This window comes from Megascapheus bottae, chromosome 30 (genome assembly GCF_031878675.1).
Source record: "Megascapheus bottae isolate mThoBot1 chromosome 30, mThoBot2.hap1, whole genome shotgun sequence".
Lineage (NCBI taxonomy): Eukaryota > Metazoa > Chordata > Mammalia > Rodentia > Geomyidae > Megascapheus > Megascapheus bottae.
The window spans coordinates 5893221-5919727 of NC_143538.1; the positions used below are offsets into that span (position 1 = coordinate 5893221).

At 43.1% G+C, this 26507-nt stretch overlaps 1 protein-coding gene across 2 annotated transcripts in view; it reads right to left on the reverse strand.

Annotated features, from left to right (window-relative positions):
* Window positions 1-3733: 3733 nt before the first annotated feature.
* Gabra5 (gamma-aminobutyric acid type A receptor subunit alpha5) overlaps window positions 3734-26507 on the reverse strand; it is a 39488-nt gene continuing 16714 nt past the window's right edge. For both annotated transcript variants that reach the window (XM_090321731.1, XM_090321732.1), the window contains exons 7-11: window positions 17474-17556; window positions 12359-12502; window positions 9910-10062; window positions 8984-9195; window positions 3734-5177 (exon numbers count right to left, since the gene is read on the reverse strand). In XM_090321731.1, the coding sequence (XP_090177857.1) occupies window positions 4884-5177; window positions 8984-9195; window positions 9910-10062; window positions 12359-12502; window positions 17474-17556 (886 nt within the window). In that variant the 3' untranslated portion in view covers window positions 3734-4883. The remainder of the gene's footprint in view (window positions 5178-8983; window positions 9196-9909; window positions 10063-12358; window positions 12503-17473; window positions 17557-26507) is intronic.

The window sequence follows — 26507 nt, forward strand, 5'->3', positions numbered from 1 at the left end:
ATTGTGTGGAAATGACAGAGTAGACATTGTTAGTGTAAATCGTAATAGAAAGGTCACTTATACAATCAGACCACTAGCCCCCCCCCCTAAAAAAAACTAAAATCAAGAAGAAGGAGAGGAACCCATAAACGACAATGTCAGAAGATTGCTTGAAAAATGAGAAATGGGGTTGACTCTTAAGTGGCAATGAGAATCATGAAATAATTTTTCAGGACTAGCAAAGAAAAGAAAATGGACTCCTTCACAGTTCTGTGATCCCCTGAGTAGGTTATACTAGTTAACTATTTTGGTGAAAAAAATGCCTAGTTCATCTGTGTTCCAAAATAATTTTTAAAGATGTTCCAAGCAGCCTCTTTTTCCCCCCAGGGATAGACAATATCATTGCTCATTTTGTCTGTAATCTCCTTTTTCCTTGATTTAAGTGGCTCGTATATTTCATTTTATGAATCATCAGAGTTCTGATTCTTTAATTACATCTGTTATTTTTGTATTCATGGTATAGTTAAATTCTGCTTTTATACTTATTTACCTGTATTTTCTTTGAGTTGCTTGATGTTTTTCCATGAGAATCTTCCTGTGTGGGAATTTAATTTTTCTTTCTTTCTTTTGGTTTTCTTTCTTTCTTTTTTCTTTCTGTCTTTCTTTCTTTCTTTTTTGGTAATTTTTACTTATATTGATTCATGCTTACATCGTCTTTCTTCTGGTATGGTTTAGCTGTATCTCCAAAATTCTATCCTCTAATGTGACTTTGTTTTAGATGATCCAGTTACCCCTGTCCTATTTGGTATAAGCTGTTCCTTGCTTTGAAACTGAGACCTTTAAATCCACAGAGGCCAAGGTTTAAGACTGAACACAGCTAAATTCTGTAAGATATCTCTCCCTGCCCAGGGCCACAAGTGAGATTTGAAAGGTCATTCTAACCAGTCGCTCAAGCCTGCTGTCTCTAGGATGTAGAAGATGAGTAAGGGCAGAAAATGCCACCTCATGGCAGAGCAGAGTAGTCTGGTGACACAAGGGGAAATTTTGTGGGGATTCTCTATGACTGTTGGGGAGGCATTCTGGACTTCCAGGAAGGCAACTCCATGCCACCCATGCTATCAAATGGAAACATCCCAGTGTAACGAGAAGGATTTTTATTATTGTACTTATTGGAAGACAAAATACAGTTTAAGGATATGTGTATAAATGTGAAGTTGGCAAGGGGATGAATGAGAGTTGCATTTTCATGTTTTCATTTGGTTCGAAGGCAGCCCCAAATTATTCAGTCAAGCACTAAGCTAAGTGCGACTAGTGAATGGAAGTTTCTAGTCAGCTGACTTTTTAAAAGTATTTTTGCCAATCCTGGGGCTTGAACTATGGGCCCAGGCACTATCCCTGAGTTGTTGTTGTTGTTGTTGTTTTCCCTCAAGGTCAGAACTCTGTGACTTGAGACACAGCTTCATTTTTTTCAGCTTTTGGACTTTCCTGTCCTACCTGGTTTTGAACTGTAATCCTCAGATCTCAGACTTCTGAGGAGCTAGTATTTTAGGCGTGAACCACTATCACCTCGCCTTTCTTTGTTTCTGAATAAAGACTTGGACATTATAAAAATTAGGAATGGTAGATATATTTTGAAGCTCCAGGTTCCATTAAGAACCTGTGCTTACATCAAAATAGGTGACAATATTTCCATTGAGATAGGCTATCGAAATTGACAAAGAAATATAACCATGCAAGCATTTGGTGCAATGAGTCTTTTCCTCACACATATCTTACATTCCTTTCCTACCCTACAAACCTGCTAAGTAATTGCAGTGATCAGAGTAATTCATATTCAAATCTTCACTGCATGGTAATGATCACCTCATATGTTCTATGATTATTGTTTAAGAGAAGATATTCAGACTAATTTTTGAATATTGAAAATTGCCATTTTCCCACAGTTAACCATGGCATTTCCAATTTTTGCAAGATAAAAGGTACTTTAATATTTGAACTTAGTACTGACAATGGAGGTTAATGAAGAGTTAAGACTGAGAATCATAGTTAGAGTTTCCTTTGAGGTTGATCCAGTCTGAGGAAGCCATCATAAATCATTGTAATTGGTAACCTGGAAGGAACAACCTCATCAACATAGTTAACTCTAGGCTGGGCGCTGGTGACTTTCGCCTGTCATTCTAGCTACTCAGGAAGCTGAGATCTGAGGATTGAGGTCCAAAGCCAGCATGGGGTAGGAAAAGCCAGCATGGGGTAGGAAATTGTGTGAAATTCTCATCTTCAATGAACCACCAGAAAACTGGAAGTGGAACTGTGACTCAAAGCAGTAGAATGCTAGCCTTGAGCACAAAAGCACAGGGACAGTATCTAAGCCCCGAACTGAAGCCCCAGGACTTGTAAAAATTAAAAATTAAACAATATCAGCAGAGGAAATGGAAGAGTGGTTCAAGTAAGAGGGCATCTGCCTAGCAAGTATAAGGCCCTGAGTTCAAAAAAAAACAGGAAAAAAGAAAAAGGAAAAGTGATACTTGGCTACATTAAGTGAGTGATTGTTTCCCCCCCCCTCTCTAAATATATACATGCTTCCTCTTCCTTACCTCTCCCTCTCTCCCTCCCTGTCTCCTCTGTCTTAGTCTGTCTGTCTCTCTCCCTCTCTTTCTTCTGTCTCCTCCTTTCCCCCCCCAGTCTCACCCCTGTTTCAGGGAATGATACTCTAACACAAGATCTCTCTTTTTAGACAAGTTTATAAGACCACAGACTTACAGGAAACCCAGATTTAAAGGACTGTGTGTGTGTGTGTGTGTGTGTGTATGTGTGTGTATGTGTGTGTGTGTGTGTGTGTGTGTGTGTGTGTGTGTTTAGTATTGGGTTTTTGTTTGGGTGTGTGTGAGAGTATGCACATGAATGTATGTGCATGTGCTCATACATGCATACACACAAAGAAATAGTCTATCCCATTCTTATTATATAATCACTCAACCAAGCCTTAAGTTCAAGCCCCACAATGGACAAAAGGAAAAGAAAAGGACAGAACAGAATTAATACTGATTGTGAACTCATTTAGAACGTTCTCTCTTTCTATTTGTGGTGATGCCAAAAGCAATACATTTACATACCCTGGCTTGCCAAGGAAGGCACTATCATATATATTTATTTCCTGAAATTTTAATTTCTTGCCTTATCGCTTCCCGCCCTCAAGGTGATCCTTTGTGATGTTCTTATTAAAAACAACAGACAGGCAAATATCTGCAACACAAAAAGCGGACACTGCAAAATGAATGCCATTTTTCCTCCAATAAATCTTTCTTCAGTGGAAGGGTTACCAGCACATGGAACTCAAGACACAGCGCCAAGCTGTGAGCTGGAGCTCACCAAGGATTTTCTGTAACTAGAGCCAGAGATTATTGCAAAAACCACCCCAACTTGGTAAAGATGGCATCCTTTCCTTTAAAAATTGTGTGTTTATTGAAGTGGGTGTTTATTGATATAGCCATTTGGGCATTTTTTTTTCCCAGTGGTAAGGGTTGGAAAAAGGGCCTGAACTTGTCAATGAGTTCTTTTTGCTCAAAGCTAGGGCTCTACCACTTTAGCCACAGCTCCACTTCTGGCTTTTTAGGGGCTCAATTGTAATAAGAGAGTTCCATAGACTTTCTTCTTTGAACCACAATCCTCAGATCTCAGCTACCTGAGTAGAGAGGAATACAGGTTCAAGCCATTGACACCCAACTTGAAGAGGAGGCATTTTATGTTCCTTTATATTTTCCCCCAAGCAACTTTAGATAGGCTTCCTTTAGGATATTTTGGGGTTTTTTTGGAAAGGAAACTGGCAAAATATGAATGGAAGAAACCTAAGTCTACTCTTTTTTTCTTTATTTTTTAATGAACATTTAAGAGTCATATACAAAAGCTAACAGAGCAATAAGTCAATCATGAAATGTACAAGGAAAGAGAATGGAAATTAACTCCAGGACAAGTTCTTATCACTGAAGCACTATCAGCTGGGGACATCAAATGGTGACCAATGCCTGTGGACAGCAGACACAGGTGGGATCAAAGATCAAGAATGTCATCAAACCACTTGTTTTCATATTTCCATATCTTTGTTGGTCATTGTTTAGGTAGCTGAGTGGTTGGGGGTTGAGTGAGAATACATTCCTTTTCTAAAGCAAAAAGAAACAAAAAAAAAAAAAACCCAACAACAACAAAAAGAATGTTTTAAAGAGTTAAATTTTAACTGGAGAAAATATTTGATCTTCTAAATCTATTATACTACATACTTGTGTTATTAAATTTGTCTGCGTAAATAGTTTGCCTATTCTATTTCTTAATGCCAGCTCATGCAGTACTTGTTTTTTTCTTCTGGATTTCAGAACAGGAGGAATTATCAAAGGCAATTGTGGGCATACAATGTCCAGTGTTTTTGTCTTAATGAGGAAAAAAAAAAAACCAAACAGACGTATGCTCTCTTGCAGTTGGTCAAGTTAAGATTCTTCATAGAGCATTTCTTAAAATATTTATCTGCTGGGAAATATTTGTATGAAATGACATTCGAAGTATAAAAAACGTCATTAGGTTAACGCTTGGAACCATGAAAAATATACTTATCTTGTTTGTAAACGATCGATGTTCAGATACTGAGTGTCTGTCAGTCAGAGCCTCCTGTTTTTTGTGTTTTTTTTTTTCCTAGAAAGTCGTTGGCTTTATCAATGGGTCATCTTTGAAACATCTGAAGTTACATGTAGAAACATCAAGGCAATATCATTTGTACATAATATTAAACATGCAAAAAACTTCTTTTTTTTCCTGAAAGAAAGTGCCCAAATTACAAGGAGTCCTTTTGAACCCAGCCATGTCTGGGTACCATTTGACTGGAAGTATGGCTTCCTGGGGTTTAGGACGGAGGTGTCTTATTTAGCCCCTTTAATCACTGGCTCCCTATTCAAATATGTAGCCCAGTAAACTAAATTAAAAGTCCCGAACAGGACCGGGAACACGATTCGGGACATTTTGTCAATCTTGCTGATGCTGTTGTAAGTCTTTTTGTTGTCAGAGGCCTTGTCTTCGGGAGGTTTGGGGGGCCCGGAGGCTGCATTGGTACCCCCTGCTGACGCCTGTTCCTTAGGGATGTTTGGGGGATGGTTCATCTTCCCAGTCGTGAAAGCATTGGTCGATTTATTTAGGATGAGCTCGCGTTCCTTTTTCTGCAAACCAGAAGGAGAATATAAAGACCAGGTTATTACCTAGGCAATGGCCGCTCCCTTGGGAGGGAGGAAAGAAAAAGGGGTTGAAAAGCAGATCACTTCTGGGAAAGGTCTGGCCTCCATGGAGGCCTAAGCCTAAAGGCCCAGAGGGGCCAGTGGTGAAAACTCCTTGGAACAAACTCCCCATGTGACTAAATGAATAGCAAGAAGCTGAAGTGTATGTTGGGGAGGGGTGAGGCCGCCAGGAGGGTGGGAAGTCCAATGGATTGGGAAATCCACATGGATGTATCCATAATATTGAATACACATATGTGGACATGGGACTTGAGGGGAGGGGTGGGATGGGGAGAGATGAGGCAGGACGATGGAAGGGGTGACATTAGTCTAGATGTGTCGTCGTACCCACACACTGATGAGTTAGATTTATAAGATAAGAATAAGTGCCAGAAGCGGTGCCGTGGCTGAAGGTGGTAAGAGGGTTCACCTTGAGCCCCCAAAAGCTTAGGGACAGCAGCCACATCCCTGAGTTCAAGATCATAACTAGCAATAAATAAATAAATAACAACAAAGGTGTTTAAGCCAGGCACTGGAGACTCATATCTGTAATCCTAGCTACTCAAGGAGGCTGAGATCTGAGGATCATAGTTTGAAGCTACCTGGAAGTCTGTGAGACTCTTATCTCCAATTAACTACTCAGAGAAAGCCCAAAGTAGCACTGTGGTTCAAGTGGTAGAATGCTAGGTTTAAAGACAATGAATCCCAGGGACAGTGCCCAGACTCTGAGTTCAATCCAAAGTACCACACACACACACACACACACACACACACACACACCATGTCTATCATGACTCCTGTTAAGCTCCTCCCTCATCCTTTTCTGTCCCGTCTGCTATAGCAGGTCAGATCCTGCCAATCAGTCCTTCAGTATGGAAAGCTGGACTTGAAAGGGGCATAGGAAAGGAAATGCAGTGTACAATCCAACCCCAGGCATGTGTTTTGGTTGTGGCTGAGGCAGGCCTGGGCACCCTCCCCAGAGCTGGAGCGTCCAGCCTGCAAGGGTCACTCACTCCCTTCACCCTGATTTTCCTGAAGATAAGATTAACACCTCCTTTCAAGTCTGTCACAGAGTACTGGTCTCCACACCTCTCAGGACAAAGGATTCATGTCTTTGTTCTGGGTGTGGTATAATTAGCAATTTATCTTAGGAGATTTTCAATTTCTTTTGAGGATGTGAACCTCATCTCACGAAAGAAATAATTCAGTCATGTTCTCTGTAGCAATTGTTCCATCATCGACTTTGGCACACACCACCCTCTTTTAAGTACTCCGTGATTCATGATTTCCAACTGAATAATGCTTCTCACCAAAAAATGTGCATGCGTGGCTCGAGTGACCCAAACCATTTAGAGAGAGGATTGGATTGTTTGTCAGATGACTGTTCCCATATAACTTCCCTCTTCATGCCTTGAGTGGCAGCTTAGAGAACACACAAAGAGTGAGTAAGAGTGTTGAAAAGAAAAGAAAACGAGGAGGAAGGAATAGAAAAGAATGAGCAAGAGGCAAATCATATGATTAAAACCTGTACAAATCTTCCCTGAAGAGGCAGAGATTATTTTGGCAAAAAAAAAACCCACCAAAGCAAAAACTTACTTGATCCAAATACCTTACAATGAATAAATGGGTCAAGAAAATGTAGTATACTTATACAATGGCATTTTGCTCATCTATTAAGAAGAATAAAATTATGTCAAATGGGAAATGAATGAACTTAGGTGGGGGGATTGTATGAAGTGAAAAAGACTCAGAGAGACAAAAGGGATACATCTTCTCTCGCCAGTGGAATTAGATCTAAAGTACAAAGATATAGGTACACGTATGTGTATGTGCACACACACACACACACACACACACACACACACACACACACACTGACTCACGCATGGAATACTCAGGTGAGTTCAATGATGTAATTCCTTCAACTAACAGACAGTTCTTTTTTTCAAAATGAATATCAGGAGCCTGAAACATGTTTTGTCTGAGGAACTTGGGCCTTAAAGGCAATGAAGCTGACTGACAAAGACAGAAATGAAAGCTGAACGCACTTATAACACTCAATGTACCTATGAGAAACTGGAACGGGTAACGAGGGATTGTGGGGTCAGGAGAGATGGAGGAGAAGGGTGGAAAGGGTGACTGATCAAATGCATTGTACTCATAAACTGACACGCTGACTTGAACCCTTTTCGTGCAACTGTTTGAAGGTACTTTTTTTAAGGGGAAAAAATACGTTGGAATGTACATAAGCGCAAATCGTTCAAATGGCCACAGACTTTGTCCTTGAATGAAGTTGGTGATTTAAGCTAACTTAGATCGCTGGGCACCAATGGCTGGCTGTGAAGTGAAATCCCCTCACCTCAGCCATCCGGGAGGCTGGAATTACAGGGGTGAGCCACTCAACCTAGATTTGATGCCTGGCGGATCTCGACTATTGTGGAGTGAGCAATTATGGGTAATTTTATTTACAGTTGATTGTCAATGTGTGTTTTTATTTTTTTTTGGATATGAAATTCTAAATCATTCATGATGGGAAGAACCCAGAATGGTGCCTAGGATTTCTCGGATATGAAATTCTAGAAGAAATTTGGTAATGTAAGCTGAGTTTAAAATCAGGACAGGTGGATGCTGGTGGCTCCGACTTGTAATCCTAGCTTCTGAGGAGACTGAATTCTGAGGATCACGGTTCAAAGCCAGCCAGGGGCAGAAAAGTCCCTGAGACTCTTTATCTCTAATGAACCACCAGAACACCAGAAGTGCAGCTGAGGCTCAAATTGGTAGAGTGCTAGTCCTGAGCTAAAAAGTTCAGAGACAAAGCCTGACTCCACTCCACAGCTGACTCACCCCACCCAAAAACAGAATAAGTGACTTATTCTAAGTAAGAATAAGGGTAAGGATAATGAACAAACTGGGAAAGAGACAGGAAGAAAACATCCCTTGTTTGAAAACTGAGCCCAGAACCAAGCTTACTTTCTCAGTTAAAAGAAGCTGAAAGAAAAAGCTATACACACACATATAAAATATAATAATATATAGTTATATACTCTGTGATGTGTATTAATGCATAACAAAAATTGGTACATTGTATTTAATTACATATGTCATATAAGCTATAATTATATGTTATGTAATTATACATACATTATATAATGCATTACTATATTATATATGTAATTATATGTTATATCCTGTTATTTATACATTATATAATCCATAATTAAATATATTACATAATATATAATTATATATGAAAGTATAGATACTATGCATATACAATATATTATATATGCTATAAAAATGTATGATTCTGTAATTATAGGTAATAGCATCTTATATGTTATGTTTCTATATAATTATACATATATAATATATAATATATAATATTATATAATATATAATACTATAGTATAATACTATATACAGTATATATATTATACTATATAACACAATTATATAGTATAAATATATAATTACTAGATATCATTATATAATTATACATTATGCAATTACATTATACATTTAAAATACACTATACAATTACATAATCTGTAATTGCATATCAAATAGCACATATTATATAATGTTCATGCATAATACGTAATTATAGGTCACACTGTACCTAATTACATCTATTAGACAGTATAGAATTGTATATAGAATTACATAATCGCGCATACTTTGTATATAGTTAGGATACACCTGAATCTAGAGTCATGCACTTCTACATCCTCGTTCTGTCCTTTGGCCATTACCTTGATCTTGGCGGCCTCCAGGGCTTTCTTGCCGTCCCAGGCCCAGCCTCTCTTGGTGAAGTAGTTGACGGTGGCAAACTCGATGAGCGCGGAGAAGACGAAGGCGTAGCACACGGCGATGAACCAGTCCATGGCGGTGGCATAGGCCACTTTGGGCAGGGAGTTCCGAGCGCTGATGCTGAGTGTGGTCATGGTTAGCACCGTGGTCACCCCTGCGGGATGAGGAGGGGTCAGCAGGGGACAGTGGGGAGAGGGGACACAGCGTGTCACTCAGACGGGTCAGATGGATGTCACAGCTACATAAGCTCTATCAGGATGTAGCTATGAGATAGGATCAGATAGATATTAAATATAATATGATATCGTATGTTCTATAGTATGATATCATATACAATATGATATATTCTATATATTAGGTGTATAATAATAATAAAAGAATTCCCAGATCCTTTCTAACTTTCAAGTCTTCACTAACGAGTCTGCCTTCTTGCCAGATCTCAGACGGGGCAGGGAAGTCACAGAAGTTGGGTGACGATGCTAGCTAGCTTCCCCTGGCTGTAAGGAAATACTGAGGCAATCAAGGTGAACACAGGAAAGGGTCTGGCGCATCATACTGAAGGTTGAGGTCTAGTTATATTTGCCCCTTGATTTGGGGTGAAGTAGTGGGACTGTCAAATGCAGACAGCCTTCTCACCTTGTAGCATCCAAGGTGGAAAGAGCAGAAGGGCCAGACTTGGGTCCTCACAGCTGCTCTCCAGGAAGACCTCACAGTGACCTAACTTACTCCCCCTCCACCCCGCCTCCGATAGGCCTAAGGCCTTTAACACCTAGGCCTTATGCCCACATAGGAGGTCGTCACTGTAGGTGTTTGTTTTCCTCCAGTCACCAGCTACCGATTAGTCCAGCCTCTGCTTGGAGACACTCACCAAAAACGGTCCTGGCTGGCACAGATTCTCGGTTGAGCCAGAAGGACACCTGGGATAAGATCACGGTCATGATGCAAGGCAGATAGGTTTGGATCACAAAATACCCAATCTTCCTCTTCAAGTGGAAGTGAGCTGTCATGATTGTGTATTCACCTGCGCGGATGCAACCACCACAACAAAACAATGCATGTGAGTAACCTTAAGATGGGACCATCTAATCACTCTGTCTTCAAGTGGCACACGTGTTTGCCTTAAGGAGAAAGGAGAGAGAGATGAAGAAGCTCTCAAGAGGCCTTTTCCACCCTCAGCCCCTGAAGAGCTGCATGTAGATGCATTTCCCAGAGCAAATCAGATTTGTGTGTTTCTCTAATCCCCTGGTCACAATCTGTGCCACGCTGCGCCCCCTCCCCTGGGGCCTCTTCCTGCAATCGAGGTTTCCAGATTTAGCCTTTGGGGAGAGATACAGGCCACCTCAGAGCCACAGTGTGGATGGACGGAGCCTTCCTATCTCCCAGCTCCCTCAAAACTTTCTGCCTGCCCAACCTCAGTGAAAGAGAAACAGCCAGCATTTCCAGAGGCTCCAAGATCCTGGCCCACCAGAGACACACGGGGTGCCCTCGCTTTTCTTGCCACGGGGGACAGTTCCTTGGTGATGTCCCAGTGCCTTCTGTGGATTTGCCTGGCAATGTGGGAGGCACGTGGGGATCTCCCTTTCTTTGCAGAGAATGATGCTGTCCTCATGGTGAACTGGTAAGGAGCTGAGGTGGGCGGGCTCTGGGTCCGAGGAAAGCTGGGGAGGGTGTTAGAAGGAGCGGGGGCCCTGAGGTGGACTGTTCTGAATTGCATGGGATGGGTGAAGTGGCCGGCGGTGAATGGGGCTGGGTCTCAGGGAGAAGAAAGGTCATCTGCTGGCTGGCATGGACCAGATGGGAGGCCAGGGTTCAGGTCTTACGAAAGGCGCCTTAAAGATGGCTCGCATGAACTGATCAAGCCCTCTTCTGAAAAAAGGAGCCCCAACTTCTCAGCAGTGCCTCAGACAGGGCACAGTGGTTGGAAAACATCTCACAGTTGCAGAACTAGTGATATGTGTGTGTGGGGGGGGGCACAGCTGACTCCAGTAAGGAGTGTGAAAAGGGATGAAAGAAAAAGGGGAGGGGAGTATGCCCAGCAACCAGGATTATTGTGGCCTCTATCTTAATATTGAAAACACTGTTCTACTTCTTGAGTGGGGCTGGAAATGACTGATGGGCATTCTGTTCTGACCTTTCCTTTTCTTTCCTTTTGCATTGGAGCTAATGCCATCAGGTGATGCTTTAAAATCATGCTCTTTTGAGAATGCAACATCAAAAAAAAAAAGTCCTGAAAGTAGCATCCTCTGTCAGTGCCACAATCTCTTATCCTAAACTTTCACCTCACCATCTCATCCACAATGCATGCAGATTCAAGTATGGCTCCATTTGCTCTCCCTTTGGTGCCATCACCAAATGAAGATGCTCTTTTCCTCAAATCTCTGAACCTCCATCCCTGTGAAGTGTGGGGCAGGGCACTGATGGAGCTGTGGGGGATATGTGTTCAGTGGGTACTGTCCCAAGGTGTCTGTGGTAGTCCTGCCAGGGGCCAGGTGAATGGTGCTGGTAGAATTACTATTCGCTGAGGATTGGCTCATTCCATCGTCTCTTCCCACTTCCCCTTTGCTGTATGGTCACACTGAGTCCTCTCTCCCTGTCTTTTGTGGATTGAAGGGTTTGAACTCAAAGCCTGGACACTGTGCTCGGCTCTTTTGTTCAAGGCTAGTGTTCTACCACCACAGCTCCACTTCTGGTTTTTTTTGAGTGGTTGCTTGGAGAGAAGAGTCTCAAAGACTTTCCTCCCTGACCTGCCTTCTAACCAGGATCCTCAGATCTCAGCCTCCTGAGTATTACAGGATTATAGGCATGAACCACCGGTACCCCACCACAATATCACTAGCATTGCTAGCAGCCAGAATCACCCACAAGATGTGAAGGTTGCAGAGGGCAAATACACATTATTTGTTCGGATTTCCTGTCCAATGATGTGGTACCTAGCAGCTAAAATCAGGCTGGGTTGCCTCTGCAGGCCTCAGGTCAGCCCTGTGCATTGAAACGAAGGTATTGTCTTTTTTTTATTTTGCCTGGCTAGTTGTACCTGGCTCAACTCAGATCTCAGAAATGTTCAGAGCAGATGGCAGAGGAGCAGGTAGCTGGTTGCATCTGTTTTCTCGCAGAGATTTCTGCAGCTCAGTGTTACATAAGCAGATCAACACAGCATCTGAGCAGGGCCTGCTCTCATGGTGGCGAATGTCTCTCCCCCTTCCCTGCTCCTGGCACTGTAGCCCTAGTGTGCTTGCTTCTCCAAAATGACTACCCCACCATGAAGAGGTATGGGGCGATAGCCTTTAATCCCAGTCAGGGATGGCATCTCCTCTCACCTGTGCTGGTACTAATATTCTCTGTGCCCACTGTCTGCCCCATGAGATGATACTGGTTCAATCTGGAGCCGTCTTCTGCCACCACCACAGACTTGGTGGAACCATTGGTCCAGACATAAACCACTTCAGAATTGGGATACGCATCTGGAAAGGAAGAGGCAGAGGCAGTATTAACACGAACCACTCCCAGACAGGAAAAGTACAAAGATGGCAGTCAAAAAGCAGCAAGCGTGATGGTGGTGGTGGTGGTGATGGGAGAGGATGTTTGGAAAGTCAGCGTTCAGTGACACAAAGAAAGTAAGATGACCTGTTTCCCGATAGCACTTCGCCTTTCAAAGAGTCTCACTGGCTTTCCTGCTCAGGCTGGCTTTGAATCACGATTCTCAGATCTCAGCTTCCTGAGTAGCTAGGACAACAGGTGTGAGTCCTCCCACCCCTGTTCCCATCTCAGATTCTTTTTTCCATGTAGCAAGAAAGCAAGCAGCAGAAGGGTGCAGGGACAGTGCCCAGAGTTTAAGCCCCATGACCAATAGGAAAAGAAATAAAAGAAGAAAGCAAGCAGCAGCTCTGAGACCAGAGGCTTCGGTCTCTGCAGAACTCTTGACTCTTGCCAGCCACTTTTGTCTGTGGCTCCGTCTATTTTTCTGTACAGTGGGGGTGATGTCAGGACAGTATGTCTCCCTTAGTAACGTGTGTGTGTGGTGCACTGGTCATATTCTTACTTCCAACTTCCTGCTTCCTCTTCTCTACAGTATAGACCATCCTGGGGCAGCAGGATGGCAGGGTGGCCAGGTAGGCAGACCCTGGGCCCCTTACAGGGCATAAGGTACTATGCAGATCGACGGAGGTGACAGACCTCCAAATCAGGAGATTATCTCTGATCATCCTGGGGTCAAATCCCATCACAAAGCAGAGATAGCCTCCAGACAAACAGGGATACGGCCTGTGCCAGGAACTTGGGGACAGAGCAGATTTTCAAGATGGAGGACAGGGAAAGATAAGAAGTGTGAGAGGGTCTATGAGAGATAAGAATGACCCCAGCTGACAGCCAACAAGGGACTTTCTTTCTCTGAGCTGGCGTCAAACATCCATCCCCTAACCTCAGCCTCCTGAGTAGCAAGAAAGACAGGCGTGAGATACTAGTACCTGGCTAGCATGACTTTCCCCTTCTGCTTTCAAGTTTAGGGAGAGTGAATCTGTGTTTACACGAGCAGTGCTAGAGTGCTGATGTCATGGTTTTCTTCTCTGCTAGGGGGTGATGGGAGACAGGGCAGGTTAAAGTTGCCCTCATTCTTTCTCGGGAAAGTGGTCTTCTACACATCTGCTCACACGTTTTGCTGTGACTCGGCTGGATTGCTGAGTGTTCCCTAAGTGGCTGTGAGATTTCTATCTTTCCCCTGTGATGTAAATGTTGCAGTGCCCCGACTAATGAGAGGCTGTGCGACTCAGACATGGATTTGAGCAGAATAGCCATGATGGATTCCAGCCAGGCTAGCAAAGTGGATTGGACAGAGAGAGAGAGAGGAGCTTTAATGAGGTAGCCATCTTCCCAGCAGGAAGCAAATCTCTTTGTGTGCTGTCCCCAGGCTGTCTTGGGCCCGTTCTGTTCCCTGTGTCCCTGTGTCTTCTCTTCCACCATCTGCCTCACACCAGAGACACCACCTGGGCATCGCAGCTGGCCTTTGCCAAAGGTCCCAGGGACAGGAAAGGAGCCCAGAGGACATTAGAAGTCTGTTGCCCAGCCAGAAGCAGAAAGGCTTCATGGGTCTTGAAATGCATAAGTGGGGTGAGATACACAAATCAGATGAGAAGATCAAAGCTTGGGTCAGGTGGTAAGGCTTGAACTCAGCTCTTCTGCTCGAGGATAGTGCTCTATCACTTTGAGCCACGTCTGGTTTTCTGGTGATTTATTGGAGATCAGAGTCTCATATACATTCCGGCGTGGGCGAGTTTTGAACTGTGGTCCTCAGATCTCAGCCTACTGAGTAGCTAGGATGACTGGTGTGAGCTTCTGTCACCAGGCTGGCTTTCAGTCTGTTAGCTGGGATGACACAAAGGTCACTAAGAGCCTCAGAAAAGTGGAACTTTCCTTCCTCCAACAGCATTGGGTGAATGAGAAGAATGTTTAAGCGCTGGCTTCTGAATGGAAGCAAGCTGTGCCATTATCTTTCTGGGACATTTTTACACACTTAGGGAGTCTACCTCTAGAAGCTAGGGCTAATTTCAACATTTGAATTCTTGAGAACAGAAGCAGCAATAACAGAGATGTCTGTTAATTCGCTTTTGCATTAGAGGAACCGAGTATGTGGCTCATTAGAATAACCACACACATTTGCATTCCTTTGTCTCCTAATTGCAGAGAACTGTGGAATTGGGTAATTTGAAACTCGTTAGATTCGCACATTTAGCTTCTACACCGGCTGGTGGTACTAAGTGAACAGTTGACTGGGTATCTATTGTTAGTAAATCAAAAAGGAAAGAAAGAAAAAGAAAGAGAAAGAAAGGAAGAGGCAGGCCCTGGTGGCTCGTGCCTGTCATTCTAGCTGCTCAGGAGGCTGAGATCTGAGGGTCCTGGTTCAAAGCCAACGTGGGCAGGAAAGTGTGTGAAATTCTTATCTTCAGTTAACCACTAGAAAACCAGAAATGATGCTGTGGCTCAAAATGGTAGAACACTAGCCTTGAACAAAAAAAGCTCAGGGACAGTGCCCAGGCACGGAGTGCAAGCCCCACAACTCACCAAGGAAAAAAAAAGAAGAGTAAGAAAAACTTTTAGGTGAGTAGTGTTTCTTTCCTACAGTTAGATGTTCTCGCTGGTTTCAGTGTCTCATACCTGCAACCACAGGGGTTTAGGAGGCTGAGATCTAGGGATTGAGGTTCACAGCCTGCCCAGACAGAAAAGTCTATGAGACTCTCATCTCTTGCATCAAGGTCCTGAGTTCAAGTCCTAGTACATACATTTATATACACATACATATGTGTATATATTTCTATATATTAGAGGACACATACACACACATATGTATGAGGAGAGGAGAAGGAGGAAGAGGAGGAGGAGGAGGAGGAGGAAAAGAATTACTTCCACCCAATTAAACATTTCTTTCCTTATACATACATATCTCCCTTAATTCCAAAAGTACCATTGGGATGACAGAAAAAAATATTCATCAAAACCCCTGGGATCATAAAAGCTCCATTGGCTGAGCTGGCAAAGCGACTGCAATGAGCTAAGTGACCATAACGCTGCACATACAGTAACAAATGACCCTAGGAGCACTGGAGAGGGAGATGAGAGTAGAAGGGGCCTGGGAGTGGGAGGGGGGAGGAAGAGGGGCTTTCACACTGCGACCTGGCAACTCAGGTTCACAGAATCTCCCCCCGCCACCCCCTGCCCCATCCTGCTTGCCAAAAGAGCCTAAAGGAAGGATCTGGAACCCTGGGAGCAGCCTAGCTGGAAATGAGATGCACAGTCTTCAAAGAAAATGGATCACAGGAGGGAGCCCCAGAAGTATTCAGAGGGACTCAGTGGGTTCCCCCATCTCTAACTCAGCCCTGTGTTGGGCATTGGCACACATGGAAAATAAGTCTGCATGGAAGGATGGAGGATGATTTTGCTGTAGCCCAGTGAAAGCAAGTGACTCTCCTGCCATTCTACCCATTGCCTAATCAAGGAAGGATGGGGTCTGGAGGCTGATCTCAGCCAAGCTAACGGATTATGTCTGTCTCTGCCTGCCTGTCAGTCACTCATCAACCTATTTGCCTATCATCTATGTACCTATCCATCATCTATTAATCTCATCTATCTATCTATCTATCTATCTATCTATCTATCTATCTATCTATCTATCTATCTATCTACCTATCCATCTATCATCTACCTGTCTGTCCATCCAGCTGTTCTATCTATCTATCTATCTATCTATCTATCTATCTATCTATCTATCTATCTACCTACCTATCCATCTATCATCTACCTGTCTGTCCATCCAGCTGTTCTATCTATCTATCTATCTATCTATCTATCTATCTATCTATCTATCTATTATCTATCTATCTATCTATCTATCTATCTCTCACTCATCTATTTATCTAACGTAATAAACTAATTTAAGCCCGTATTACATCACACAATGCTATTTCATATCATATAAAATAATCTATAGGAACTCTAGATTTAACCGAATTTGGAATTGGCATTGTAATTGAGTGGGCCATGCATCCCACACCCAGATCTTGTATTTCCTGAGAGTCTTACCACACACACACACACACACACACACACACACACACACACACACACGTTTAGGAAACTTACAAAGCTAAGATACCAGGATGGGGAAATAAGAACCAAGGAAAGTAAAGAAACCTGGAAGGTCACGGCCACTAGATTAAAGAGTTGGAGCTGGAAGCCGAGGTTCTCCTGTAGAACCTTCCCCCATAACTCAGCTCAGTAGGAAAAAGAATTAAAAAAAAAAAGGGATGAGAAAATTCAGACTCTCCCTAAGGAGGTGAAGACATAGACATAGCCTATGTGTCCAGCCACCCTACTTCTCTGCGGACTCCCCAGGTCTGTCTGTCTGTCTGTAAGACTACTTTGTCTCAGAGCACTGATGGGATCCAGTACAATCTTGTCTCTCTGGCACCAGCGAACAGCAGGATGTGGTTGGAAAGGCTACCCTGAGACACACGTGCCAACTTCCTCTCTTCAGTGCCCTCTAATCTTCTGGAGAAAGCAAAGAAAAATGGATGGGAGGCCACCTTTGGAAGGGGGGGTGGAGCGGTCTGTCTCCTTGGAAGGCAGAGCAAGGAAAGGGCTGCCCGCCCTGTGAAGATCTGAGAAAACCACTTGCAAGGGAAGCTCATTCTAGATGGTTCTGGGCCTCCAGTCACCCTGGGTGCACAAAGAATCCAGTGTAAAGGGAATCAGCAGATCCTTGGGCTTCTCAGACAGTGCACTGCTTCCTGCTTGTTTCTCTACAGAGCCTTTTGAATGAACATCTCCTCCTCCTCCTCCTCCTCCACTTCCTCCTCCTCCTCCTCCACTTCCTCCTCCTCCTACTCCTCTTCTCCTTCTGTGTGGATGTAGCACTCACCCCCACCCATGTACCCAGAACTTACAGCTACCAAACTTCAGAGGGCAAGCATGGGCATCCATTGGAAAGTCTTCCAGCTGCATGGGGCACTCGGCGGAGATTGTCAAGCTGAAACATAAAAGATAAGGAGTGTAATTTTTACTATTTTGTAGGGGGGGAAGGGGGAATGGTGGCCATGGGACTTGAACTCAGAACCTGGGTGTTCTCCCTGAGGGTTTTTTTTCCTGCTTAAAGCCAGTGCTCAACCACTTTGAGCCACAGTGCCACTTCTTTTTTGAGATGATTCATTGCAGATAAGAGTGTCAAGTCCTTTCCAGCCACCGGCTGACTTTGGAACAGTGTGAGCCACTATGCCCGGCTAGGATCTTTTTATGTCTATATCTATGTTAGACCATGCCCCTCTGGACTTCACAATCCTTCTGTCTTTGTCTCCCTTTAGCTTGGATTACAAGCTTGTACCGCCATGCCTGGCTCTGGGGCTTGAACTCAGGGTCTGCGCATTATTCCTGAGCTTCTTTTGCTCAAGGCTAGCACTTTACCCCTTGATCCACAGTGCCACTTCCAGCTTTTTCTGTTTATGTGGTATTAAGAAATCAAACCCAGGACTTCATACATGCTGGGTAAGTACTCGGCTACTAAACCACATCCCTAGCCCCTGGGTCTTTTCTGAACAACCATGTCATTCAGAAAGCCATTTGATTTTTCATTTATTTGGTCTATCTGTCTGTTGTCTATCTATCTATCTATCTATCTATCTATCTATCTATCTATCTCATCATCTATCATATATGTATGTATGCATGTATGTACGGATCCAGCCATCCATTCCCTCCTCTATCTATTATGTATCTATCTGTTTATTCGGTCAGAATTGGGACTTGAACTCAGAGTTCTCAGACTCCCTTGGCTTGTTTATTGGACTGGAGCTCTACTACTTGAGCCATATTCAAGTCCAGCTTCTTTTTAGTTAACTATACATGGAGTCTTGCAGACTTTTCTGCTCAGGTTTGCTTCAAACCACTCTGCAAGGGCTCAGCTTCTTAAGTAGCTAAGATGATAAGTTTAAGCCAGTGGCATCTAGCTGGATGCTTATCTGAATTAATATCTTTTATCAAATTGTCTGCATGGTCTGAAAATTACATAAGCTTGAGCTGTAGATGACTGTCTTTCAGAGATAACCCTTTAAGTCAAATCCACTAAGAATTCTGTGGCTCAGTGATTAGTGGTGTCCTTTTCAGACACCTTTAAATTTTACTTATGCTTTCTTTATCCCTCCCCCCACCCTTATTCACTATTATTGAAGCAGCTTCCTTGGCCAGGCTGAAATGTATGCATTTTGAAAAATAACATATATGGTCAAAAGTGCAATAAACCCATAGTGAAAACTACCAGAATCTGGTACCATGTTGATGAACTTGAGTTCTGACCAATCAGAATGAAGAGCACTAGTGTGGTAGGCATAAAACCTGCGCAGACCTCCTGCCACATGTGCTTGAATATTTACATTTTTTGTCAGTCACACAGCCTTTTGCAGAAACCAACTCTTCCTTCTTTAAGAAGGAAGACTTTTGACCTAACACCCCAATACATTTTCAACAATGAGGACCTCACTGGTCACTGAATGGACTTAGTTACCTAATCTTAGACATTCAATCTTCAAAGCAGTGAGCTAAACAAACCTCTTTTCTTTGTCCATTACCCTGCATCCAGTATTTTGGTATATCCCCCAAAATACACAAAAAGGAGCTCCTGTCTTCCCTTTGCTAATTAGGTAAAATTCTACGTTGTGTTAATAAGCCTCTGTTCCTTTTTTTCTTTCTCAATAGAAAAGGAAATGAAATTTTAAAAAAAATACAAAGCAGTGGATTTCCAAAGCATGTTATAATTCTAATTTTAGAGCAAATAATCATTGAATGTCATTTTAGCACCTTTATCTAGTCCTAGTTTTATTATATCTAGATGTTGCTTATGTGCCCAGAATGAAAATAATCAAATCCAAACCCAACCGTTACTTCTTCATCTTGTTAAAACAGATTAACCATGAAATTGGGCGTGTACTTCATATGTGATCATTGCAGTTCTGGGTAGTCAAATTACGCAGGGTCTGAATGCAACTATGGGTTGCATCAGTGGAAGGGGGGCATCTTTCCCAGGGAGGACAGGAGATTGTCTGTTGCCATGGTGATGACGGCACATACCCAAGGATAGAGTGAGTTCCTAGAGATGGACAAGACACCTGAAAGTTCTCCATCCAGAAAGGACTTTTTCATAATAATATGTGTATAATATATACACAGAGTTATATAATATATTGTATTGTATATACATACATACATATATGTATATAATATATTGTATATTGTGTATTGTATTTTATATGTAGTATATATGTAACTGTGTATTCTGGAACTTATTAAGTTACAGAAAAAAACCCTGCAAGTATCTGCCATTTGCATATATGATATTTTTATATATCACGAGAGACTTGTTGATTATTTTATTCTAAAGACCTCATTTTTGAGAGAGTCTTTTTGAATTTGAATCCCAAACCTCAAAAGGTACAGATTTCATCCATGACAGATTTTTCTTTCTCTCGCTAAAAAAGTAAATAATGAAAGAATTATTAAGAACATCCCCCAAGAGAAAATCTTTCAACCTGGGTAATAAATTTAAAAGTTCAGTGCCTTTCAATATCTCAAGAATGGCCTGTGTGCATGTCTGTAGGTAAAAGAGAACTTTCTGTTCCTGAGTTCTTTAAAAGGTTGCATGCACCTGCATCTCTGTGGGGCACGTCACATCAAAGGTAAAAGGCCTACCTCATGGCCCAGTGCTCACTTCCTGGTTTTGGAGATTCAACCTGCCTGTCTCCTGGTTGGGAGGTTTGGCTGTGGTTTGTGATGTAAAATAAGGCTACCTCGAACCCATGGATTGGCCTCGCTGCCCTCTCTGACCACACCTACCTCCCCCTGTCCTGCCTACTTTTATGTTAATGGATTCCTGCTTCTTACTTTAGCCCCTGGTATCTTCCCATTAAACAAGTCTGCTGTGACATTCTCCCTGGCGCGTCTGTGTCTTCCCTCTGGAGAGGGAGGGCTGGGTGAAGGCGGCCAGCCGGCCCTATCCTTTCTCGGTCTAGTCTTAGTCGGGGCCTGTTCTCTTTGTCCTTCCTGCTGGTCAGGAGGCAAAGAGCGCTAAAACCCCGACACATCTGCTCACCTTCCTCTTGTGGAATTAGATCAAAACCCTCTGCAGAGTGGTTGACTGACTTTCTGAGCTCACAGAAGCCACCAAGCCAGGGACCTGAATCCTGCACTTTTTAAATAAAGAAAACTAAGCTATGAAGAGAATATGGCTTATTGGTAGAGTGCTGGCCTAGCATGCATGAAACCCTGGATTTGATTTGGTACTAAGGAGTACCACATAAAAAATGAATGAAATTAAATTCAAAGAGGAAAAATATTATTATAAAAAAAGAAAAAGAAAAGAAAACTAAGTTCCAAAGCTCCAGGTGAAAGTCCACTGAATTACTGGCAGATCTAACTTTTCTTATTATTTTTCTCCCTAAAATTCCTATTTATATTTTACTTCCAAACTCTGTTAGGACAATTCAAACATTAAACCTACTGGAGAATAATGTCCCATTTCTGAACAACGTTTTAGTTTTCAAATCAGGAAAACAACATCCCATAAATTAAGATTTATATCATCCTGATAGACAGCCTAGATGACAGCACACAGCAAGAAAACATGTCACAGTGCATGAAACCTAATGGGTACCCGTGGCTCTCTCCAGCCTCTAATGCTAAGTATCCAGAAGGCTGAGATCTGAGGATCAAGGTTCAAATCCAGCCCAAACAGAAAAGCCCACAGGAGGTTATCTCCAATGAACCATCAAAAAAAGATGAACTGGGGGGGGGGTGTCATTTTAATAGTAAATCATCATCTATGACCAAGAAAGATGAATGAGTCCAGATGTACACACACACACACACACACACATACACACAAAGAGTTATTGTTATCTAAAATTGGAGGCTTTTAAAAACCATTCCTTTCACTTGTATGATTACAGAATCCCATGTTTTCAATCATTTGTTACTGAGATCTAGTAACTGCTTCCTTTGGTAGACATAGATGCAAACTGCACAACTTACTCCAAGCTTGACTTTCACGAGTTGTTTTCAGGCTAAGTGGCTCCTTCATATGCTTGGATGCAATAAAGAAATATGAAAGATCAAACATCCATCAAGCGTTGGACTATGTATGGCTAGTCTTCATTCCCTTCCATGTTTGGAAAGGAGATGTCAGCAATTCTTTCTAATTTATGTCGAGATTAAAATCAACCTAAGTTTCATCATTAACAACAAGAACAAAAAAGCTAGCCTACTTCTTATCCCAAAGGGGATTGCAAACTCATAAACTTTATTGATTTACTTTGATTCATACCAGTTTCTTTTTTTAATATTTCACATTTCTCCCCCTAAAGGCATTGGCATGATGGATGAAAAAGGGAAACTATTTTGTGAGGTGTTTATGTATAATACACCCAGCCAGCAATACATAAACCTCAATGGATCATATGAGGGGAAATAAATGCAAGTAGCTGACCCAGCAAATGGGCTCCTTCCTTAAAATGAAATTCACAAGTAGCTGTGAGGAATCCACACACTTAAACAGAGGGCATAAAGAAACAAATGGCATAGTGCAGAGAAAAAGCATCTGGACAGTGTTGGGATGAAACAGACCACATTAGTATGGCTCAACGTTCTGGAGCCATAGCTGGGCCTGATCTCTTACACCTATAATCCCAGGTACTTGGGAAGTGCAGATTGGAAAGATGATGGTTCAAGGCTGACCCAGGCAAAATATGCAGCACCTCCTTATTAACAATACCAGGCAGGATGCCCCAGTCCCGTGTGAGAATTATAAACAGAAGGATCATGGTTCATAAATGCAAACCCCTGTATTTAAAATAAAATGGCTGTCTGGATGGCAGGGAGCAATTCTTTGCACAGTGGGCAGGTGATTTCGTGGTGTGCATTTTATATGATGCAGGTTTTCAGGGCACCCGGGCTTCCTTGCTCTCACTGTGTGTGGCCACAGCGCCACCTCGTGACAGCGCTTTCCTGACCTGAAGGCTGAACTGCACTGTTTGGTCTGAAGCCTTCTTCCCTTTCAGGATCAGACAGGAGGGTTTGGGAATTGGGATTTTATGGACAGGTAAACTCCTGTTTATGTATTTCTACTGAATCTGTTTGCCTGATCAAAGAATGGGGATGATGATGATGATGATGATGATGATGATGATGATGACAGATGTAGATTCTTAGGGTGTTGAGCACATTCAACATATTATTAATCATCATTATCATTGTCCTTATGAGTATTTTGTGGGACTGGAGATTAAATTTAGTCCTTCTCTTCCCAGGTTAGTGCTCTTGAGCCAGATGCTCCATCTTTTTTGATTTAGGTTCTTCTTTTTTTTTTTTTAATAGGGTCTTCTGTTTCAGCCTTGTCATCATAAAACAAGAGTCACATTAATCCTGTGAGATTCATCCAATGTAGCTCTCTGCTGGTTCACGAAAGTAGCTTTTAACCAGACGTGACAGATAACTAGTTATGGTTGCACACATATATGCCGACATTTCAGCATCTAGTTAAACATTTCTACCTCTGTGTTACATTTTCCTTCAAGTTTATTGTCCATACGTCAAACTTGCAAGGGACATGCATGAATTTCCTTCAAGTTCACAGTCGCCCAAACAAATTCAGCAAATGTGCAACTGCAGTGCCCTCTTGTGGCCATTCAAGGAGCCTACACATGTTCCAGCGGTTAGCCCACTGCTTTCTGAGGCTTTCGTGGAAAATGTCCCAGGATTGGTGAGCATTAAATGCTTCCTGTCAAACTTAAGATAGCCTAACCTCAATGTTGAGGACATTTGCATTACATCCCATTTCCTCAACGCAAGTGCAGAGACGAGATGGCAGAAAGGAATTCGAGGCCTTCCTCTGCCTGAAGTGTTCCCCCCTATTTGCAGCCACTGCTGCGTATCACACAGGTTTGGGCAAGGAGGCCATGGATGGAAGAGCCATTGAGTTTGCTGAGATGAGCAGGATTGTGTGGTTCTAGCATATGTGTTCTGTTAAGCCTTGGCTAGGATGTAGTTATTTCCTTGCTTACCAAATCCCAGGGGACCTCACTGTCCTTCTCCCTCAACCCCAGGACTCAGAGTCCAGGGAAATATTCCCTATGGAAATGTTCACCGTCAGATGATCTCAAGACCTTGATCATCCAGCAAATGTGGAAGGTAGGGCTCACCTGCTCATCACATATTGAGATACCTCAAGACACTGGCCTCTGCTGGCTACAGCTGTCATCCTAGCTACTCAGGAGGCGGAGAACTGGGCCTGGAAAGTGAGTGAGATTCTTACCTCCAGTGAACTACTCAGAAGACGCTGGAAGTGACACTGTGGCTCAAGTGTTAGCGTATCAGCCTTGAGCCAAGGAAGCTCAGAGACAGAATCTAGGCCTTGAGTTCAAGTCCTAGGACTGGTGCGCATGCACACACACACACACACACACACACACACACACACACACACACACACACACGTTACCTGGATATCTGGATACCCTGTACTGCAGGAGTCCACCTATCAGGTTCATTACATAAGCAATCACTATGTCAGCTACCTATGATAAGTCATAAATCCTGCGGGGGGGGGTGTTAAAAATCAAGTTCTGGAATCAGCATGCCTTATCTGCTCAGCACTCTTGAAATGAAAGCTTGGATTGGGGGACAGAAGAGGAGAGAAACTGCTCTGTGGAGTCTCTTTGAGCAGGGATTTGAACTCCTAATGTTTGATATACATCCTAGGTACATCTCTAAAAGACTCCATGAGTCGCTGTGGAGTGCTAATGACCTGCAACTTCCTGTGATTTGATTTTTAATAATCTTCAGTTAAAGATGATGTGAAATACATATACAAGCAGAAGTCTGGTTGTTTGTTTGTTTAGTGCCCAGAATGGGGCTTGAATGCAGGGCCTGGGTATTGTCCCATAGCTTTTCACTCAACGTTCAGGGCATAACCTCTCATGTGAGCCCAGTTCCATTTCTGGCTTTTTGATATTTAATTGAAGATAAGAGTCTCACTGACGGGCTGGGAGTTTGGCCTAGTGCTAGAGTGCTTGCCTAGCATCCACGAAGACCAGGGTTCGATTCCTTGGTACCACATAATAGAAAAAGCTGGAAATAGCGCTATGATTTAACTGGTGGAGCTCTAGCCTTGAGAAAGCCTAAGGACAGCACTCAGGTCCTGAGTTCAAGCCTCAGGACTTGAATCTCACCGAATTTTCCTGCTTGGGCTAGCTTTGAACTGTGATCCATAAATCTCAGCCCAGGCATCAAGTTTGTGAGACTCTGATCTCCAATTAATCAACAAAATGCCAGAAATAGAGATGAGGATTAAGTGGGTAGAAGGCTAGCCAGGAGCAAGGAAGAGGAGGAGGAGGAGGAGGAGGAGGAGGAGGAGGAGGAGGAGGAGGAGGAGGAGGAGGACCAGCAGCAGCAGTCAAGCAGGAAACCAAGATTTGACTTCGTCTCAGTCACAGCAGACACAGGAAAAAAATAATTACTACATTTTTTTATGTCTTCCAATGTTGGTAATCAAAAGCAATGTCCTAACAGAAGCCTTTGGGTATGATGCTTAGCCATTATTCCTGGTAAGTTCCTTAAGGTGGTTATTGTACAGAAACCACTAGCAAGGTAGCTCTTGTTTTTATGACGCCTACTAGTCAGCATTCCAGTACTGTCACAGATACCAGATAGCAATCAACTTATAAAGGAAAAAAAAAAACAACATAGTTTTTGGCTTATGTAGAAATTTCAGAGCAAGTCCCTATTGTTCATGACAGGGGGCAATAGAGAGGTCAAAGAGGCAGGGTCTTAAGGTCACCATCAAGGTCACACATCCAATGTCCTAAAGACCTCCCGGCTAAGACTGCCTCCTAACAGCGCCCTCTAGTGGATGGTGAGCAGTGCTGAATGGCAGATGCTGTCCCACTTACCACCCGAAACACTCCATAAATGTGTGGGGCACCATACACCCTCACCAGGTGGTCCGTATTTCCACAGGGGGTGATCGTGCTGCCCTCTCCCTGCCTTTGCTACATCAGTAAAATGCTGTCACCCATGGCTCTAGCTTTAGCTCATTAAAATCCCTAACACTTTGAAGAAGAACCATTTCCACTTCCCAAATGTTGCCAAGGCCTAAAAAAGAAAGCTCATTATCAACTTTGCAGCTCATTAGCACACTTGCTCTGCATAAACAACCACTCATTACTGCCAGAGAGTCCTCCCAGCTCCCCTCTGTCCCGGGCTGCCTTCTGGGAGTGACACTGAATGGGCTGGGATGGTGGGGTGGGGCGGGACACCCTGGGAAGACTCTCCCACATCCAATAACATGCACCCCTCCAAACTGAAAGTATGATGGGTGAAGCAATGACAGCTACAGCTGAGTCCCAATTCCTGCTCCTCTTCATGAGACCCCAGGCTAATTACCAAACCCCTACGTGTGGCATCTCTCTGGGGCACAGGGTCAACCGGCTGGCAGAGCTCTTTGAAGACTAAAGGAATCTGTATTTGCCTTCCCTCTCCTGTCTCATCTCTTTCTAAACAACAGTCCTAACTCCAGACTGTATTCACTGCTGACATCATGGTATATCTTTCCTTTTTTTTCTTCCTTGCTCGTTCTTTTGATTGTCAATTGTTAAGACTTGAACTCAGGGCCTAGATGCTGTCTCTGAGCTCCTTTTCCTCAAGGGTAGCCATCTACCACTTTGAGCCACTTCTGGTTTTCTGGTGGCTCATTGGAGATGAGAATGTCATGGACTTTCCTTCTCCAGTCTGGCTTGGAACTGCAATCCTCAGATCTCAGCTTCCTGAGTAGCTTGGATGACAGGCATGCCCGGCTTCAGTCTTGGGTCTAAACATGATCTCTCAGCAATGAGAATCAAGGACAATATCCCAGCAGGACTAAGGCTATTTGTATCCCACATA